The sequence below is a fragment of the Pseudorasbora parva genome, chromosome 6 (genome assembly GCF_024679245.1).
Source record: "Pseudorasbora parva isolate DD20220531a chromosome 6, ASM2467924v1, whole genome shotgun sequence".
Classification (NCBI taxonomy): domain Eukaryota; kingdom Metazoa; phylum Chordata; class Actinopteri; order Cypriniformes; family Gobionidae; genus Pseudorasbora; species Pseudorasbora parva.
The window spans coordinates 23,774,407-23,794,028 of record NC_090177.1 but is presented as its reverse complement, the minus strand read 5'-3'; the positions used below and the strand labels follow the sequence as shown (position 1 = coordinate 23,794,028).

General features: G+C 42.1%; 1 protein-coding gene across 4 annotated transcripts in view; it reads right to left on the bottom strand.

The window, feature by feature from the left end:
* The window catches only part of vps13d (vacuolar protein sorting 13 homolog D), a 54,468-nt gene that overhangs the window by 1,615 nt on the left and 33,231 nt on the right, over positions 1 to 19,622 (bottom strand). For all 4 annotated transcript variants that reach the window (XM_067446318.1, XM_067446320.1, XM_067446321.1 and 1 more), the window contains 22 exons: positions 19,387 to 19,578; positions 19,139 to 19,265; positions 18,790 to 18,932; positions 18,375 to 18,505; positions 18,084 to 18,259; positions 17,870 to 17,993; positions 16,196 to 16,431; positions 15,916 to 16,018; positions 15,662 to 15,819; positions 15,415 to 15,523; positions 15,148 to 15,318; positions 14,903 to 15,007; positions 14,610 to 14,759; positions 14,132 to 14,281; positions 13,948 to 14,044; positions 13,716 to 13,864; positions 13,453 to 13,587; positions 13,147 to 13,314; positions 7,295 to 7,427; positions 6,978 to 7,170; positions 1,570 to 1,701; positions 198 to 438 (listed from right to left, as the gene is read on the bottom strand). In XM_067446318.1, coding sequence (XP_067302419.1) covers positions 198 to 438; positions 1,570 to 1,701; positions 6,978 to 7,170; positions 7,295 to 7,427; positions 13,147 to 13,314; positions 13,453 to 13,587; positions 13,716 to 13,864; positions 13,948 to 14,044; positions 14,132 to 14,281; positions 14,610 to 14,759; positions 14,903 to 15,007; positions 15,148 to 15,318; positions 15,415 to 15,523; positions 15,662 to 15,819; positions 15,916 to 16,018; positions 16,196 to 16,431; positions 17,870 to 17,993; positions 18,084 to 18,259; positions 18,375 to 18,505; positions 18,790 to 18,932; positions 19,139 to 19,265; positions 19,387 to 19,578 — 3,323 coding nt within the window. The remainder of the gene's footprint in view (positions 1 to 197; positions 439 to 1,569; positions 1,702 to 6,977; positions 7,171 to 7,294; positions 7,428 to 13,146; positions 13,315 to 13,452; positions 13,588 to 13,715; positions 13,865 to 13,947; positions 14,045 to 14,131; positions 14,282 to 14,609; positions 14,760 to 14,902; positions 15,008 to 15,147; positions 15,319 to 15,414; positions 15,524 to 15,661; positions 15,820 to 15,915; positions 16,019 to 16,195; positions 16,432 to 17,869; positions 17,994 to 18,083; positions 18,260 to 18,374; positions 18,506 to 18,789; positions 18,933 to 19,138; positions 19,266 to 19,386; positions 19,579 to 19,622) is intronic.

Sequence of the window (19,622 nt, the reverse complement as noted above, 5' to 3'; positions counted from 1 at the left end):
AATGAGATATTTACTGGTGGTGGTCAGTCTGACCATAATCATGCATCACTTATATTGATTATCCAGTATTGGTAAATCTCATCATGTAGGTATTATTTGCTAGAAAATTCACCCCCAAATTGTTTCATATTGCACCATGTAGTAAAAAATGAAAATATTTAGTGACTATTTATACCGCCTGTGGATACGTCACTTACCATAGGTTTCTGGTGTGATGGACCTGGAATGGCCACTCCACTACTAGTGCTTTCTGCTTTCTTAGTAAGCTGTACATATACTTTCCCATGGTCCTTGGACACCAGACAATGATAAAGATCATCATATTTGACCTCTAAAAAGATTGCTTCACGATCCACAAATTCTCCAGGCTTGAGGAAATACACCACTTTGGAGGAGATCAGGACACAGTATGTGTCTATGGGCTCCACTGCAATGAAACTAGAGAAGAAAATAGGCATATGATCATTAAACCATTGCTTTACGAAAAGCAGAAACCGTATTATGCCCTGGGGATATCTGGCTTCATTAAATTTATTTTGCGTAATAGCTCAGCAGATTCCACATCCGAAATTGGGACCAAATTCGCCCACGGATTCTGATGCAAATTTGTGAAAAAGGATTAAGTGTTCAGAGAAGAAAAGATTAGCACATCAAATTAATCAGACAGCTTTAAGACGGTGTGCGAGAGACCGCAGGACCAAATCTGCAGGCTGAAGCCGAGGAGACTAATGGCCTGTGTGGCACCTCTGAGGAGAGAGGTCAGGTGGGCCAACAGGGGGTCTGCTGATCTGGATGGATTAGCCTCTTTTGTGATAAATGTCTTTTCTGTCTCACTTTGAACAGAGAAGCTTCCAACCAATGTCCCTATGTCCCTTACCCAAAGAAAACGTTCATTGTAATTCTTGAACTAGAGGAACCATCTGGAAAATGTTCTTCGAGTTCTCATTTTGTTTTTAATCCTACATTGAATTAGCCTAGAAATCTAGACTCACCCTAGCGGCAGCAAATCGAATCTTCCCGCGAGTGTCGTCTAGCAACTCTCAATACCCTTCTGAGATGTAAACGCCAAACTCTTGCTGGGCCAATCACATCATGTAGAGTCGGTGGGCGGGGCCTTAATGACGACGGCCGAGTTGCGTTTGCGTGCTTCTAGTAAACACAGAAACTGGCGAACGGCAGTCTTTTGAATCAGCTTTGACCGCGTCTCTGGAAGACTTGGAGTTAAGCTTTTCTCTGAGAAAAGAACAAAGAACGGCACTGAAGTCATTCTTAAAAAGGGAAGATGTGCTCGGAGTTTAGCCGACCGGATACGGCGATTGTTTAATCTATCAACAAACTCCACTTCACCTTCGTTGCTCTGGTTGGTTGTAGCGCTGTCCTATCGCGTGCAGAGGGAGTTTGAAAGACAACCGTTTATCCCGCCCCTCGGATTGAGCCCTGACAATGGTGAGTTTCCAGACCAAACATCTTGATGTGGGTCTGGCTTGTCAGGCTAACATTCAATAACAAAGAAAAGAAGAATTTCAAAAAACAACCTATCGTGACTTTACCGTCAGACAGGATACTCACCATTCAGAATGGATATTATCCGTTAAGTGAAAGAGCTGTTCTTGTCCATCTGCTTGTAGGGAGGAGAATCGAGGCAGCAGCCCCTGAGGGCCCTTACAGCAGCGCGGCTTCCTTACTCGCTGCACGCTCAGCCTGAAACACACACACAAAACACACAAGGATCATTACTTACAAAACCAACAGCCTTAAGAGGGTTAACATCGGGGAATCCAAGTTGGAATGAAGCACCTTTTTACTGGAAGGCCTGGACCTTTTTTCTCTTTTCCCCCCATTTCCCGTTAAGTCTCTTGAAATAACACCTGTTGTGGCACAATCCAAAACCCCAACATACTCAGATTCCTGCCAACATATAATATCATTCAATAGGGTTTCACATTCGAAACACCATGATGGTTTTAGGTGTGCGTGCGGTTCAATCGATGGTCAGGGGCATGATAGCTCCAGAGTTCTGGAGGTCCTGGACAAAGCTGATGGGACTAGCCAGCAGCCTGCAGTGCCAATGCAAAGCTTGGGTCTCGCTTCTCCTGCAAACAACCCCTCTCTTCTCTTGGGCTGCCACTGGTGGGCCAAGTGGAATTCCTACATCTGGCTTGAATCTGGGCCAGCAGGCATTTGATTAGAGCTGATGGTTTCCAGTTGATTCACAAAGACGGCAGTGTACTGCATTTCTCTATTCTGTTCAAACCGAAGCGCGGATGAATGCAGCTGCCTCTGTTCATCAAGAGCTCAGAATGCAAGGCACTAGAGAGGAAGGATAACCGAGGATGGATAAACCTGAAATCTTGAAGTGGGTCACATTTGCAACCCCTTTTAATATATATATTTTTTAAAAACTGACTTATTGAACTTGCTATAAACTCTACTGAGTCATGGAAAGAAAGCAGCAGCACCTTGGCAAATTTTAGCATTAGCAACTCAAATCAAATATTCTGAAGCCACTGGTTATTTCATTATGACATTTTAAGGAGACTGCAGTGTTGTTTTTTCCTTAAAAAAAGCCAGAACTTCCACACGGACTTCGCTCTCTTTTTTTGAGAGCAAGCCACGGTTCATAATCATAACCGTAAGTCATGAGATCTGGCCCTGTGCATGACAGGACTGTAACAGACCCAGGGAGACTCTTAACCTCTCTTACTCTCTCTCTCCAGCCTCTCCCACTGCTCTGGAGGCGATCAAGCACAATGCCCCGCACCCGATTGTGGGATTGGAACAATAGGGTTCAACTCTAGGTCAGGCACAGGGCTTGGAGCCTGGCCAGTCAGCCGTCAATGGGTGCAAACAAACAGCTCTTACTTCTTGCTTCTTTCCGAGAAAGATCATGAGCAAAATGGGTTGAGGGCGGGGGTAATATGAAAGGCTGCTGTTCGTAGGTGTTTAACTTGGTTCTTCACTGACATAGCAACTAAAAGCATGCCTGCTTGGATTATAAGAGAATAGAGACACCATCTCTGTTGTCCCAAAGAAAAATCTGTCACAAAATCGAGCTACGGCAGGTTTTTGAGTACTGTAGATTTACATCAGAAAATCCATTCAAAACCTGTTAGGCAGCTTGAAAATTAACTCTAGGAGAATTTTGCACTATACTAAATATATGCACTATACTGCCAATTCTTTGTATTTTTACTTTTTACCTGATCTTCAATATTTAAAGGAAGAAGATGACTTTTTGGATTTTCAAGATCGATATAGCTAGGAACTATACTCTCATTTCTGCGTAATAATCAAAGAACTTTGCTGCCGTACCATGTGTGCAGCAGGCGCAATGATATTATGCAGTGCCTGAAAATAGTCCCCAGCATGCTCCCTGTCAAGCAGGATGCCACTTTGGTTATGTTGATGGAAGTTAGCTTATTTTAGCCGCTGCTTAATATCATTGCGCCTGCTGCACCCGTGGCAGCAGCAATGTTCCTTTTAAGTTCTTGTTTCATTCATACTGTTTCAAATTTAAACCAGCATGACATTTCATACCGGCATTGCCCTTAATAACAATTGGTAGTACAACAAGCTTATTAGCAGGCTTAACTGTTTTATGCCAATTATATATATCCTACATAAAACTTAAAGGGGTACTTCAGCGCTGGGAAGATGAATCTGTATTTAAACTGGGTCATCAATGTAGTAGAAATGTGAAATTATTTTTGAATTTGGTGCCTTCTAGACTGAGAGAAGACTTGGGGGTGCTTCACTGCCCTGTGAGGCCATTCAAAGCCACCGCTACTGAATTACTGTGACTGAGTTGGGGAAGACACTACAATTAAAAACTGAACGTGTGTGTTCAATATAATGAGTGAGTCACCGCGCGAGTATCACAGCACTTTCAGTTCATGCCTTTGCAAGCTTAACTTTCATAGAAATTAATTTGAGAAGTTAAAAGACTTACATTGCTCACCATAGCTCCGTTTAAATGAGTGCCTGTAGCTGCGAGCTGAGCTGTGAGTGTAATCTCCCATCCCCCATGCGTGAGTTCAAAACATGCGGAAATGGCTCCCTCTGCTGGCTGTAGTCTTTAGCCTTTGGCCAAACATTCCTCCTATGATGCAAATATCGTCAATTTGCATCGTAGGAGGAATTTTTCCAGAAATAAAATGCATAAATCTCATGTCTCAGAGGGATATGAGGAGGGAAAGCACAATAATTTAAATATACTCTAGGGTTTCTACTGATACAAAGCCATATGCTAATCGCTGAAGTAACCCTTTAAGTTAAAATACTTCTTCAACTTCAATCTTCAAAAGGCCACTGCAAGTGACAGAAAATGAACATGTATGTATTTACATTTATGCATTTAGCAGACGCTTTTATCCAAAGCGACTTACAACTCAGGAGTACAGGAAGCGATCTGTCAAGGAGAGACAAAGAAACGCAAAAAGGGCCCTAAAAACCAAGATTTGTATACTACTCAGAGTAGCAAAAACCAGAAAAGGGAAGGAAAAAAGAAAAAGTAGTGTAGGAAAATCCATAATCACGAGTCAGCTTTGAATTTGATCCGGGCAGCGAGTGGTAGCCAATGCAGAGAGATGAAAAGAGGTGTGGTATGAGCCCTTTTGGGCTCATTGAAGACAAGACGTGCCACGGTGTTCTGGATCATTTGCAGCGGTTTGATTGCACATGTATGTTCTGAGATAAAATAATTGAGTTTTCTGCTCCAGACATATCCTGACTAGCAGCAATAGTAAGATGTGTGAGACTAGTCAACTAAACAATAATGTAAACACTTTCTTGTAGGAAGACATCAAGTTTGCTCATCTGGGATGTTTCATGCTTGGCTGACTAATATTTGTTTATCTTTATGATCTTTATCTCAATCGAATCAACTGTGTTAACAATTTAGTATTCTGAATCCCAAAATGTTGAATTAGTAGATACAGTAAAATGATCAAAAATGCACATGCACAGGGTCCTTGTTTACAACAGCAAGGAAATTAACCACTGTTTTATTAATGTTGTTGTCTCGATTAAATGCCACAGAACAAGAACTGTCATCTTTTACTGTGAAGGAATTTGAAGTTTACCAAAACTTAGGGAAGGCAGACTGTCATTCCTTGATGCCTTGACAGTCAAATGTAGGTCAAAAGACAAACCAGAAGAGGGACTTTCTTTTAATAAAGCTTTAGGTAAAAGAAAACGCAAACTAAACTGACAGCTAAAGGTGGGGAACAGGATGCTTATTCAGTCAAAGTCTGAGCCCCTACTGCTGCCCCTTCCAACCCCCAGCACTTCTTTGCTTTTGTTTTGAGATTGTAATTGAGCTGCCTCTGGAAGCCTGCCTGGATTGCATAGTGCAGTTGGGAATGGTGTGTGTATGTGTGTGTGCTTGTGTGGGGCAGGGGGTGGGGGGGTCTGGGGTCCGGGGAACTGATGTGGGAGGCTGAGTTCACTAGCAGGGCAGGAGAGCAAAAACGATTGTGTGGACACTTCCACTATTCCTGACCTTGCTACAGTCTGCTTCTCATTTATTTGTTTATTTCCTGTTTGTGATCTGAGAGAGTACATATAACACATACGCCTGACAAGCAAAAGGCAAATATAACTTGATAAATCTACAATGACATCACTAACACGGCTTGCAAGAGAAGGTGCAAAATGTGGGTAACATCATGGACATTTCAGACTGAACTGGGAAGCACCATGACCGGTGGTTGATGAATAGAAATTGACCCCTCAAGACAGAGGACGTGAAGATTTGCTACGGAAGTGCTACCTGCAAATGTGTTATTGAGAACATGTAATAGTTGGGTCAGACTGCATCCGCTGTGACCCATGAATCCTGCACATTTTCTGTGTGAACTCTGGCTGAACTCTTGGCCGCACTGTGGCAGGCACGCTCCGAATGCCTCTCCCTTAAACTCCCCCAGCTCTTCACTGCACAGTTCACCAGCAGGTCCCTTCTCCACACACACACACACACACACAATTCAAGGGGAATGGTGAGAGGACCTGAAACTCATTCCTCCTTTAGTTGAAGCATTAAAAGCACAAACACTCCCAACTGCACATATACATAGGCAAATGAAGAACAAATGGCTTTACATACCAGACAGCCTGTGTAATATGACCTGCATTTGGGCCCCCTCATAAAACCTCAGGTACAGCGGCTGGTTTTAGAGGATGAAGTGAAGGTGAGACCCTGAAGGCTGCTCTTTAAACAGTAGGCAAGTTCTTCGACCAGTTCTGGACTGTGCTTTGGATCATTAGCAGGTGTTCATTAGTGTACAGCTCGACTAGCCACAAGCTAAACTCATCAAAAGGCAGGTGGGATTTATGGGCACATCAACAGAGAGGTCACGAAGGCTCTGCAAAGTTCTAAGAGCTATAAACATTGAACCACAGATTCCCCATTTCCACTGAAATGGTGATGGTTCTCGTGCTGAAGCAAGTGATCAACAAGGGGATTTATTCCACTGACTTTCGGCTTAATGATGTAACTGACTGTGTGACTACAAACATGCTGCATTATGATCTTTATGACTTTTAATGTCAGTTTTAAGAATTTAAAAGTAATCGGGTGCAAACCACAAGCTGCATGTGATGCAATGTTTAAAAGATAACAAAACTGATAGTAGTAACGACAATATTAAAAATAATAATACAATTATTATGGTCTCATATTTTTTATTTTAGATGGACATTGGAAATGAGGTGTTTGGTGCCACTGATTGGTGAACTGAACATTCACTGCAATGTTTCTGATGATTTTTAAATCAATCTTGTCAGACTGATTTGTTGCTGTCGATTTGAAAAATTGGTCTCTGATTTGTATTTCATCTTAGACATGGACTCTGGCACCCTGTCGTTGAAAAGGACCATGGAGAAGGCTGTGTATATGCCATTCATCTAAATATGTCTTTCATCCTTTTCCATAATAATAATAAAAAAAAAAACTGAATACATAGTTGGATGGAAAATACCTGTTGCTTATGCTGGCCATGTCTCTGACAGTTTGTGCCGTTTCGGAGGCAAAATCCAAAGCTCCTGCCACAGGTTTAGTCACTGTGCCGACCAATCCCTTCCCTAGACCGGAGAAAAATCCACTGACACCCCCCTCAGTCTTCACTCCCTCCACTGTTGATGTTATCACACTGGTCAGACCGCCAATGATGCCTACACAGCAATGATACCAAGATGAGGGTGAAACTGAGGTTAGTTTGATAGGAGTGGACAAATCATGGTACAGTAAAGGGTCTTAACATATAGAGCATATGAAATGCCAAATGTTTTGATGTACCATGAGCAAGACCATGAATCCCTGCCACAAGGTGCTCTCCGCTGGTTGCTCCATGATAGCGAATGCACTCCCGTTCAGTCTGATGCCGATTGTCCATTGTCTTGCCCAATCCATCTGATAAGGTACCTGCAAACTGCACAGGCAGATAAACATATAAATCTACTTTTATTTTTATTTTGCTGTTGTTATATGTACTATAATGAACAATTGTCATACCAGAATGAATCATTTCCACAAATGAATCATGGAAATATATTAATAATTTCTATATTTATGCTGTATTAATAAGTTAATTATTACAAGAAGCAAACAATTCAAGCCAAACCACATGTCTTGTACTGAATCTTGTTATTCAAACATTGTCAAAACATCAGAAATTAGAACAGTTGCTGACACTGGACTTTTCAGTTCATAAACCCCCCCACAGTGATCCCAAGGAGTGGACTGCCTGCATTGACCTTAAGGAGTGGACCGTCCATTTTAGGACACAATGACTTATTGTGGTTGCGGTCTCATTTTCAGCAAAAGTTCATGTAGCTTTTCTATGTAGCTTGTTTATACTGTGGACTGCAGTTAAATTAAATCATGAAAATCAACTATTCAGGAGACAAATGTATTTCTAATGTCTTACAGTCACAGTCACTCAAACTTGATTTGCAAAGTGCCACATTCTGGGCAACCACCATGGTTTTCAAACCCTTACACTGCTGAACTAAGGATACACATCAATTTTACAGATAACTGATTTTACACACCATCTCATCCAGCTGTCAAATATATCAGGCTGTAATTTGTCTAATGGGGTGGCGCTCCCCCCTCTTGGCACAGTTGACCTGACTTTGCCCAGAGTGGCCCCCCTCAGGTCCCTGCAGGTGCCTCCTGGAAGGGAGTTTGTGTTACAGGCCCAGTGAGCTCCCTACAGCAGCCGGAGCACTTTATAAACACAGGCACATTCTGCAGAATTCAAGCAAGAGCCAGGCATGAACTTGGGATGACCCCTCCAAGCAAAGTCCCTGGTGAGTTCATCTGAAGGCCAGCTCAGATTCTCTGCTCCTCCTCCTCTTCCACCTCCCTCTTTCTCTCGCACTTTTCCCTTTTTTTTTAAAGCTTGGCTGTGAAATTGTACCAATACATTTACCAGATATGAGTTTGCGGGAGGGAGAGGAGGATCAGAACATTTTCAAGTTTATGGCCCCCCCACACCCCCTGCTTGAGCCATTAGACCATCCTATCTCAAAGCAGGGCCCCTAGAGGTGTGCAAGAATGTGTTCCAGTGCCTATGTGTGAAAAAGATGTAGAGGAATGAAAACCATGATGTGACTGCCATAAAGTGGGTGAGTCTGACAGAGATGTACAGAAAAGCTGTACAAGCCGATAAAGGTAAATCCTGTTCCACAGCGAGAGAGTTTAGAGCTGTTCAAGACATGGAAACAGTGATGGAAATTTCAGCTTTATGCAGCAGGGGGTAACTTTGCTTAAAAAATATGTCTAATGCATTGCTGAATATGAATTGAAATGCATTTTAAAAGTATAAGTGCTATTTTTAAAAATCCATGGAGATGGTTGGTGGCGCGCACACATACGCACACGCACACACACACACAGCAGTCATTAGAGCTTTAGTTGAAATACCTATTAAAAAGGCCCAGGCCCCAATAAAGGTAAAACTAACAACAGAGAATTCCTGATGACTGTACATGTTCCAAAATAAATTCTGGGTGGCCACTGACATAAGTTACAAAAACTAATAGTAATCTTTGCAAACACAATAAACCTCAAGCTTTCTAGGCACTTGATCAAACCAAATCTCTCAAATGCCTTTTATATCTTTCATTAAAGTTTTTCCACCCCAAGCGGCATGTCATGGAGCCTTATACAGTTGGTGGATGATTTTGGCAAAACATTTTTATTCATGCTGCTGGAAGTTCTCCAGGGGGAGTAATAAATTGTTTATACTCATGAAATTGAGTTAGTGGCAAAAAAGCAGCCAACAGAGAGAGGTTTTTTTTTTTCTCACACAAGCAGACCTAAGCATTTCTTTAGCAGTTCAGTGGGTAATTGGCAAAGACCTTAAAAGATACTACAGCCAAAGATGAGCTGAATTCAAAGAAATGCACTGCAGTTCTATTTGACTTTTATTTTTAAATAATCAACTACAATTATTCCGTATGATGAACATAATTAAAATTGGCTAAAAAACAGAGCAAGTGAAATGAGATCGGGTCAAATGCAAATGTGAGTTGCTGATTGAGACCTAGTTTTGTCCCATGCCATGAGTACTTAAAGGGATCCCATGGTGTTGAGACTTGTATGGCTTAATATAACATAAATGATGTCTCTTACTGAATTATGTAGTAGAAAACCCATGAAAGATCTACGTTATTTTAAAAATCGATTTTATATTTGGACCATGGGCGGCGCCATTTTGTTTGCGTTCTAGGTTGATGACGTAGAGTGGTTGAACTCCTCAATCAGCTGGCATTACCCGTAGCTATTTTTACCACAACGCAACTCGAAAATTGTTTCAAAGTTAAACAAAACCAATGAATTCCTTTGTAATTATACTTAAAACACACTCAAACATACATGTGCACACAAACTCACCTACACAAGTCACAAACAGATCGGCGGGCGCGCACACGACAGGCTCTGTCTCAATCGAGATGTTGGGCTGCTCAGTCTCCACGACAGGGGCTGAATCTGAAATCGACCCTATACCCTTAAATAGGGCATTATTTGAAGGGACGGACATTTGTAGTGTTGTCCGACACCATAGTGGACATGTTCGAGTGCAGTCATTCAGTCTCACGTTCCACCGCAATAACGAAAGCCGATTTACAAACAGCTGTCCGACTTCACGCACTCAAACATACATGTGCACACAAACTCTCTCTCTCACACAGACTCACACACACCCCAACAGATCGGCGCGAACACAGCAACACACACACACACCAACAGATCGGCGCGAACACACACCCAGCCCAACAGATCGGCGCGAACACACACACACACGCACGCACGCACTGCGCGCGCATACATAACCCTCAATCTATTCCCTTTGTTGATATCCTGTTCAACACATCCTGTTCCCCAGATAGACTCTGTCTATGGATAGACTGTTGATAGTAGATTAACTATAATGCCTAATGTGACCAGCAGAGGGAAATATCTAGGTAGGACGATGGGATAAAGTAACGTGAGGAAGAGAGGCAGGATGTTTTGGTGATGATGCATGCGATTGAGACAGAGCAGTCAGGTGTGTGTGTGCGCGCCCGCCGATCTGTTTGTGACTTGTGTAGGTGAGTTTGTGTGCACATGTATGTTTGAGTGTGTTTTAAGTACAATTACAAAGCAATTCATTTGTTTTGTTTAACTCTGAAACAATTTTCGAGTTGCGTTGTGGTAAAAATAGCAACGGGTAACGCCAGCTGATTGAGGAGTTCAACCACTCTACGTCATCAACCTAGAACGCAAACAAAATGGCGCCGCCCGTGGTCCAAATATAAAATCGATTTTTTAAATAACGTAGATCTTTCATGGGTTTTCTACCACATAATTCAGTAAGAGACATCATTTATGTTATATTAAGCCATACAAGTCTCAACACCATGGGATCCCTTTAAGGCATGAGCTTGGCGAGTGTGGCTGGGAGGAAAGTAAATGAGAGCACAGAGGGAGCGGACAGAGGGAAAAGCACACAAAGCGCTGTCTGACAGTGAGCTGGCTGCCAATGAAGGACGTGGTGCGATGGCCTGTTAGACAGACATGCTGAGAGCTGGCTGCAAGACATGAAGTGGAGGCTCAGGTCTGACCACACACAACTGCAGCCACATACGAGTACACACAATCACACACTAGTGCCATGAGCAAATTCCATTTGCTCAAATAAACTTCTTATAATGTTCATGAGAAAGTTTCAGGGATGATATTCAACTGTTATGCTTACGAAACAATTAAATGCCATTGTTTCCATGATTCTGTAAACATGCAGAAACCTGCCTGTTTACACAGGGAGACCAAAACTAATAAACTTCACTGAACCTTCACCACTTTATTGCATAGTAGGAAGAAAATCAGGTCAGATTGCTCTGCTGGTGAACATCATGGTAAACTTCTAATTTTGTTCCCATTCTTCTCCTGGAAATCATCAAATTACAACATGTGGCTAGTTCTAGTGTTCTGTTCAGGCAGACTGCTTGGACGGTTCTTCAAAAACATATTCAATAAGAAGTCTGTGAAGTAAACAACTTCAGCTTCTAATTTACATTTGAACAGACCCGATCACAAAGGATTTAGGAGGTTCTCGTGCCTTTTCGTTATGACTTGGTCTTGCACTCAGTGAATTCATGTCTTGCAGTTACAGCTCTGGTGCTTTGCAGCTCAGCAGATGCACTTTATCATGTATCATACATTTGGGAATAATTGGCAAAATAACCCTGCAAAATACTTAAGGCGGGCGTACACGGTGCAATTTTTGCTGTCGTACGAACTCGCGGACAATTTTTTTCTCTCGGGAGAAATTGCGTGGACATCGTGGATGCTCGTATGGTCAAGGCTCGCACAGTTTGAGAGAAAATGCGAAACGAGCTGAGCACATTAGGAGCACCTCCCGACCATACGATCATTTTTAAGCATGTTTAAAAAATGTGGGGAGTCGGCCCGATTTTCACCAGCATATGGCTGTCCCCTATGGCCAAATCATGCCCAACCACCTCACATAGGCTCGATCAATGAGTATTATTAGGCCCCGTCCACACGAAGCCAGCGCTTTCCTAATCCGATCTTTTTTTTTTCCTCGTTTCAAGAAATATCTGTGTCCACATGAGATTAAGAAAACAAACTAAAAACGATGTAGTTTGCATGCCAGGCCAGTGTGTGGCACTGTAATTCTGCCACAGAAATACACTAAAAACGGAGAAGAAGAGTTGTGGCTAGAAGGGGTGTAGCAGTGGTTGGAGGTGAGGCAAAATCTCACAATAAAATAACAATAAATACATTTGCTACTTAACAGCTGTGTTTTATTAACGCCTACACCTTCCCCTACCCCAAAATATACCCTTACAATAATGCAGATACGTTAATTAAATGACGCAATATTGATGTGCGCATGCCCAGTGCCCGTAGTTGTATCCCTAAACTCTTTCACCGTGCCGGACGTAGTGTGATGACATCACCGTTTCAGAAAATATACGGATTCGCAGTACACACAAAGACAGAAGATGATCGTTTTCAGATTTACCCACTTTGGGACCCGGTTTCGAAAAATATCGGATTCATGCTTCTAAAACGCCGGATCCGTGTGGACGAAACGCTGATACAGTACAAAATTTATACGTATACAGCTAAACGCTTCTCCGTGTGGACGGGGCCTTAGGCTATAGCTCAGTGGCTGCAACCATACAGCGTACACACACACACACACACACACACACACACACACACACACACACACACACACACACACACACACACACACACACACACACACACACACACACACACACAGTCTCTCACGCGCACCCTCTCTCTCCCTCTCTGGTTGTTTCGGTTGAAAGGAATGGCTAATGTTCTCTGCTTTTCAACAAATCATTTGTACACATATTTTTTTCTTTATTTTTTGTATCTGAAGCTATAGCAGCAATATTGAAAGCTCCAGTCTCTGTGTGAAAGCCCGTGTACCAGCTGATTTGATGCGATTATTAAATTAACTGACTCGTAGCGTCTGCAATATCTCATGACCTCCCGAGTGTCTGAATTCGCACAGTGTATGCCCGCCTTTAAGTGATCGGGTATCATGCATTGTTTGATGGACTGGTGAAGACGACAGTAATAATGTGAACTTTTGCTACCTTGGCAGCTGAGTTGGAAACACCATGTGTAACACTGCGGATGAGCCCTCCAACGTTGCCGTACTTGATGAGTTCATTCATACCCTCAGTGACGTCATTCAGTAGGCCCATGGGATTGCCCAGGAAGTCCACTGAGCCCAGGATTTGAGCCGCCTGACTGATAAGCTCCTACGAAACACAGAAAAAAAAGATGCAAGTTGAAGAGCTGACAAAATCACACTGTGGTGATGCAAATACTTGTACCACAATATACAGTATGAAAATCGAATGTAAACGTAACAATTCAGAATGAAGAATGTTTATGACCTCTTTGAAGTGCTTGAGGACATCATTAACGATCATCTCCTGCGTCTCATAGGGATGGACTCGAGTGTAGGGGTACATGTTAATGATTGCATCTTCAAACCGAATGAGTGGGAACCCAAGGGTTCCCTTCAAGGCCTGTGCAGAACAACTCTTGATTATACTACAGACAAACACATCATAGTATAATGCAAACTTCAAACAACAAAACTGCAATCAGTGATGCACTGATAGTACTACAGTTGATTCTACTGTGGACGTTGTACCTTGAGGTCAGGGGGCAATTTGTGAGAGGTGAAGACACTCAGCTTGACCTGAGGGACACTGATTTTCAAGTTTTCAAAATAATAGCGCTTTGGTGTTCCTGCATCTTCGCTGGCTTTCTCATAGAGGTTCTCATCCAGCTTCTCTACCTCTGAAACACAAAATCATGTACTTAGCAGAGCATAATGAAGTAAATTCCCCATACTGCACACCACAAGAATACCCGCTACACACCTCCCTCTGTCTGACCGTAGCCAAAGAATATGAGCAGTTTCATCAAGAGTTTTTCCTCAATGATGACAGTATAGCGGCGTGCTGTGACCATCAAATGCTGTAAGACAGAGAGAAAAATCTATAAATCAAACTCCTATAGTAGTATTTTGGTGAGAAAGTGAATCCATAAGTTCTCTGCTTTCACCTTAAAAAGGTCTGTGAGCATGAGACTGCTGGGTACTTTAACAGCGTTGATCTGCAGAGCAGAACCTGAGTCCACTGTAATACTTTCATTGGAGCCTGGAGTCACAGACAGCAAAACAGGGTGAGTGGTGCCCAGGAGCTGATTGTCCACCTAAAATAGATGAGAAAGTAAAGGCACATCTGTCAGAAATGTTTGCTTTAGAATGAAAAATATGCTAAAAACGATGCAGCATCTTTCTGGGACCTTGTATGGATCAAATCCACTGATAATTGCATGTTCTTAGTATCTCTGTTCATGTGGTTTTGTATAAACAGCTATTACTTTGCCCAGCTGATGGTGGTAAACATGGTGGAAGATCAGCAAATCTAGATAGACTAATTTGTCTCATTAATCGGTCAACCTCCTTGATCCATTCCTAAACCAAAGTAAGTAATTCCCACACATTGGATGAGTGCATTTAGGTCTGTGCATTTAGTACCTGGATGTCTTTCACTGTAAGTTCCAGCACCTGGCTGGCAGTGGTGCGGGTGAAGTGCACATCAATGCCAGACAGGGTTGCAAACACAAGCTCTTCAGGGAGCTTATTCACCAGTGATAGACCAACTCCTTCTTCTAGATTCACCAACACCTACACACAAGGGCATGAATAGGGAGGTCTAAAATTCCAAGTTCAATATTTGTTACCACTGCTAATTCTGTTTTTACTGGAAGCACAAAGGTAAAATTCCACAATCAATCAATCTGCTGGACAAACAAAAACATGATTTTTACCTCAAGCTCCTCCTCAGGAACTTTTGTCTGAGCATTCTCTTTATTCTGGTCTTCCTCAGTGCTGGGAGAGGGTCTATTCACGCGCCGTTGGTTGAAGTCACTGATCTGAAATGAGGTATGCAGCTTTTCATTATATTAGAAAGTGTGAAAGAAAGATAAGAACTGATTCCATTTCATATGGTTTCAGATTACATACTAGCCCACCCATGCAATTCAATAACATCGAGATAGGAGGGGTGTCTTGCCTGTAGTACTCGTGTGGGTCCATCAGGCAGGACCTGCACGGACAGTACCCCTGAGCCAGGTCTCATTTTCTGGTTGATAAACTGTTGCTCTGGCGCCGGTTCCAAAACACCAGAGTCTGGTCCTAGTACCACCTCGGCACCATCATACAGACCAGAAATTCCCCCTCTTACCTAAAACATTACATACAATATTTTAAAGTGCCACATATTCTTTAATACTGAAAAAAGCGATTAAGGAGTGGAAGATCAGATGAAAGAAAGGCAGACCTGGACGACTAGTCTGGGCAAACCACAGGTCAACATGCCAGAGCTGAAGTGCCATGTCTGGGTGGTGCTGCGGCGGTTGTCTGGCCGTCTTAACATCAGAGGCTCATAGCTAAAAAAGAAAATTCAAGATATGTGAGAAATGACACCCGCACACCATGATAAATGTTTACTCTCCACAGGGACAAAAACAAGCTTAAAATAGACAGTACAAGTTGTCCTTTGTTGTGCTATGAAGAGTTTAAGTAACCTGTTGTCTGTCACTGCAGCCAGCCCAGCAATGTCAAGCACTAAAGATGAACTGAGGGGTCGAGGCTGTGAAGGTTTGCTCTGTGGAGGAGATGAGCCCTCATGACAGAGCATTCCTGTTCCTGTCATTCGCCAAAGTTGGGAGCGCTTTCCAGGCTCCTAAACAGACAATGAAATGCGAGAACCTTTAAGATTAAAGAAGAAATGAGGAAACTGGCAGATAGATGGCTGAAAAAAATATATATATAAGCAGACCTTTTTCTTTAGGATGACTCTCTGCGTTTTCGTCTCCACATCCAGCACCAGTTCAGCACAGCTGACCACCCGCTTCTTCCCAACTGGCCTTTTTCCTGCTTTGCTGTTATCAAATCAAAATGTCAATCTCAAGTGAATATTTACTTATATTTACAAACACCATTTTGAAGAGGAATATTTGAGTGAGTCAGCCACTGGAAACATTTCCGCTTCAAATTGGTCAAATTACCAATTCCAAGGATTAGTGAACTGTTTGGAAATTTAGAGCTGGAGAACTCACTCTGAGAATGTGAAGGACGCAGCAATGTAGATGAAGTTCTCATAGTAGAGCTTGTTGTATTCTCTGAAGAAGTTCATGTCTGCAGTAACCTCTGAAGATCCGGCTCCCTTCACAGTGAGGGTGAGGTAGGGTTGAAGAATGGGTTCATCGCAAGCATAGTCCAGAACTGCCCCAGCTTTTACCTCTGTGTGTAGCCGGATATCAGCCACTCCATGTTGCCAGAACTGGATAGGCACCTGAAGTAGAGTTTGTGGAGATTGTGGTGCTACAATAAGCATTAAGACTTAGAGAACATTTTAGAGGCCATCTACACTGCCATCACAAGATACCAGAAGAAAAAATGATCAAAGCTATCCATTAGCTTGAATAAAACAAAATAGCGTTGCACAGAAATGGCAGCTGACAGTGGACCTGGGAAATCAATCAGACGTTTTGGTGTCAGAGACAAAAAAGAAGATGGGTTGAATAAAGCAGGAGCTCACAGCGCCTTCGGAAAAGCTTTTAAAATAGGCCTATGAGTCGAGAGGGACATATTGCCAGTGACGGTAAGCAATATGCAAGCAGGAAGACGTAGGACACTTTTATCCTGGACAATGGCATTTGATGATGAAAGATCTGAAACACCCAAGGACTCCCAAGATAAATCATTGAGAATGTTTCTAATCCCAGCACCAACAGACTTTTTATTGTTTAATATCAAGACCCATATAAAAAAGCAGCTAAACGTCTGCCCAAATAATCATTAGATCTGTTTTGATGTAAGGGCATCACTGAGACAGAGAAGCCACTGGACACAGAGCTGCCAGGTGTGAATTCAATGCTTGATGGATGAATCGAATGCTTAAGTCATGCCAGGGGGAGTAAAAGAGCTATTTCATGTGACAAAAGCTTTATATCCACCTATTGTAATAGCTAGAATGGTGTCTCGCACAGTAAATTTAAAACCACCAACAGATCATATGACAAGAAAACTGGCTTTGGGGTTGGAGGAAGGTGACGGCAAATGTACACACCTGCCCCATTAAACCCTGAATAACAGGCAAATATTAATAACAGGTACACTTTTTATGTAGAATGTGCTTGTCAACCCTCTACAAGCACTGAAGTCCGAGCCACCTTTGGCTAGTAAAAAATTAAAAAGAAATGCAAAGATAAACAAAAATGAATATGAGTATAATATATAAATTTCAAACAATATTAAAGTAAAAAGTCTAATAAAATAAGAACAAATAATCAAACTATAAATCAATGGCACAAACACCATAGAACAAAGTTGCAAATGAAACTACTACCGGTATATTATATTGCATTACTGTATCTTATATTATCTTATATCTTTTATTGTGTAATTCATCTGTCTATACTTTCTTCTGCACTATTAGTTCCTTTCTCCAAGACAAATTCCTTTTCTGTGTAAACATATTTAGCAATAAGTATTATTGTGATTCTGACAATTTACTAGAAAAATTAAAGAAACATTTTCAGTCGCCTCTCGTGAAATTTGGACGTATATGCAAGTGATTTACTCGCATTGTAATTGAACACTGAAAGGAAATAATATTGTCAGGCCAGGTCATATTCCCAACCATCATACTGCTACTCTTTAGTCTCAAATCTTCTAAAACATTCTACTGCCTTACAATACTTGATAATGTGTACCCTCTGAGGACTTACCTCAGAGACATTATCTATACGGAAGGGTGGAGGCAGCTGGTCAGTGTCACTGAATGCGATTTGATGAGTTGCCCCTTTTAAAGCAATCTCAGCACGCAGGAAAAAGCAGTTCCCTAAAGTGTCCCTATGGAACAGATAATGAGAGGAAAACATTTAATTTAATGTTCTGTTCCGCCATATCTAGAAATTGTGTGTATTCGGTGGGACGAGGTACCTCATGTTGATGTGGAAAGATTTAGGCTTGTTGACCTCAAAACCTCCAGACCAGGTGCAGTTGGGTACATCCATGAGACGGACACAGAGAAGCTGATCGTAGTCATTTCTAGGCCAGTGGAACACCACACTGGATCCTGGCAGGGTGGAGATATATCCCTCTGGATTTACTGTACCCTACAACACGTTATCATAAACAAAACATTATCATTTATTTTTCTGTTTTTTTGATGCATTAACAATATCTAAAACATAGCATGAAGACAAAAACGTTGAAAGTGTGCATTCCCACCTTTCCTCTGACAAATTCCCTCTGTGAGAAGGCTAACTTGTGAGATGACCGATTGTCAAGTAGGTATCGTGGAGCAAAGGTCACAATGTGTGTGTCAAGATAACGCCCTTTCCCTTTCCTCACATTTATTCCTATAATAAGACATCACATTCCATTATTAAATCACCTTAGCACAGGGGTGTCTGATCCTGCTTCTGGAGGGCCACTGTCCTGCAGAGTTTAATTCAAATCAAACACACCTGAACCTGCTAGTCAATGTCTTTAGGATTACTAGAAACTTCCAGTCAGAAGAGCAGCGGAAGCTAAACTCTTTGGGATGTTGGCCCTATAGGAGCAGGATTAGACACCCTTGACTTAGCAGATACCACAATACAAGAAAAACATTTCTTAAAATAGTATAGGCATTCCTTATTACCTATATTATAGATGAGTCCAGGTCTGTTGCCATGCTGGATGACTTTGAGTGCTCTCACTCCACTCCCCCCATCTAGAGAGAAACCCTGGCACCATCCAGGAACGCCATCTGGGTGGATCCCTTTACCGATCCGCATGGTGCACCTGTTCAAAGAGGACAAGACTTTAGAGAGCTTTAATTAAGGGTAATTATGTAGTTAAATTACATTTCTACTATGTTGGATAATGAATAAATGGCGGTGGGAATTTTGCAGGCTAATTAAATGAGATAATGTATTTAAAAGAATTTGATGGGTTGGCATGGTGTGAACACACAGTGTTCTTTGGTTTTCCCCTTCTCTTGAACTCACATATTGGGTTGCTCTTTGTCAGTGTAGCAAAAAAGCAATGGGCTCAAACTCCTGGCTAACTCATGCTCCTCAAACTGCCCAGCGGCATCCGTTTTCCCATTGTCCTGCCGGAAGATCAAAGGCAGTCCTGCAGACACAATAACCAGTGGAAATATTACAGACACAGTTAAACAGAACACACAATTGTACTGCACTGTCTTAAATTCAGATCATCAATTTGTAGTCAATGCATAGATATGAAAGCATACCAGTCTTGTTGACAAGCCAGTAGGAAGCAGAGATGAGGATTTTTAATGCTCCTTGTGCTCTGAGAATAATCCGTATGGTGAGACAGAGCAGCCGTTTGTTTACATCGTATAGCCGCATACGCACCACATAGTTTTGTGTACCGGGAGGGATGAGCAGCTCCTTACACACAGGAAAGTTCTCTAGGAGCACACCTGAACACAAAAAGCATACTCGTGAACACTTTATGTGGATTAAG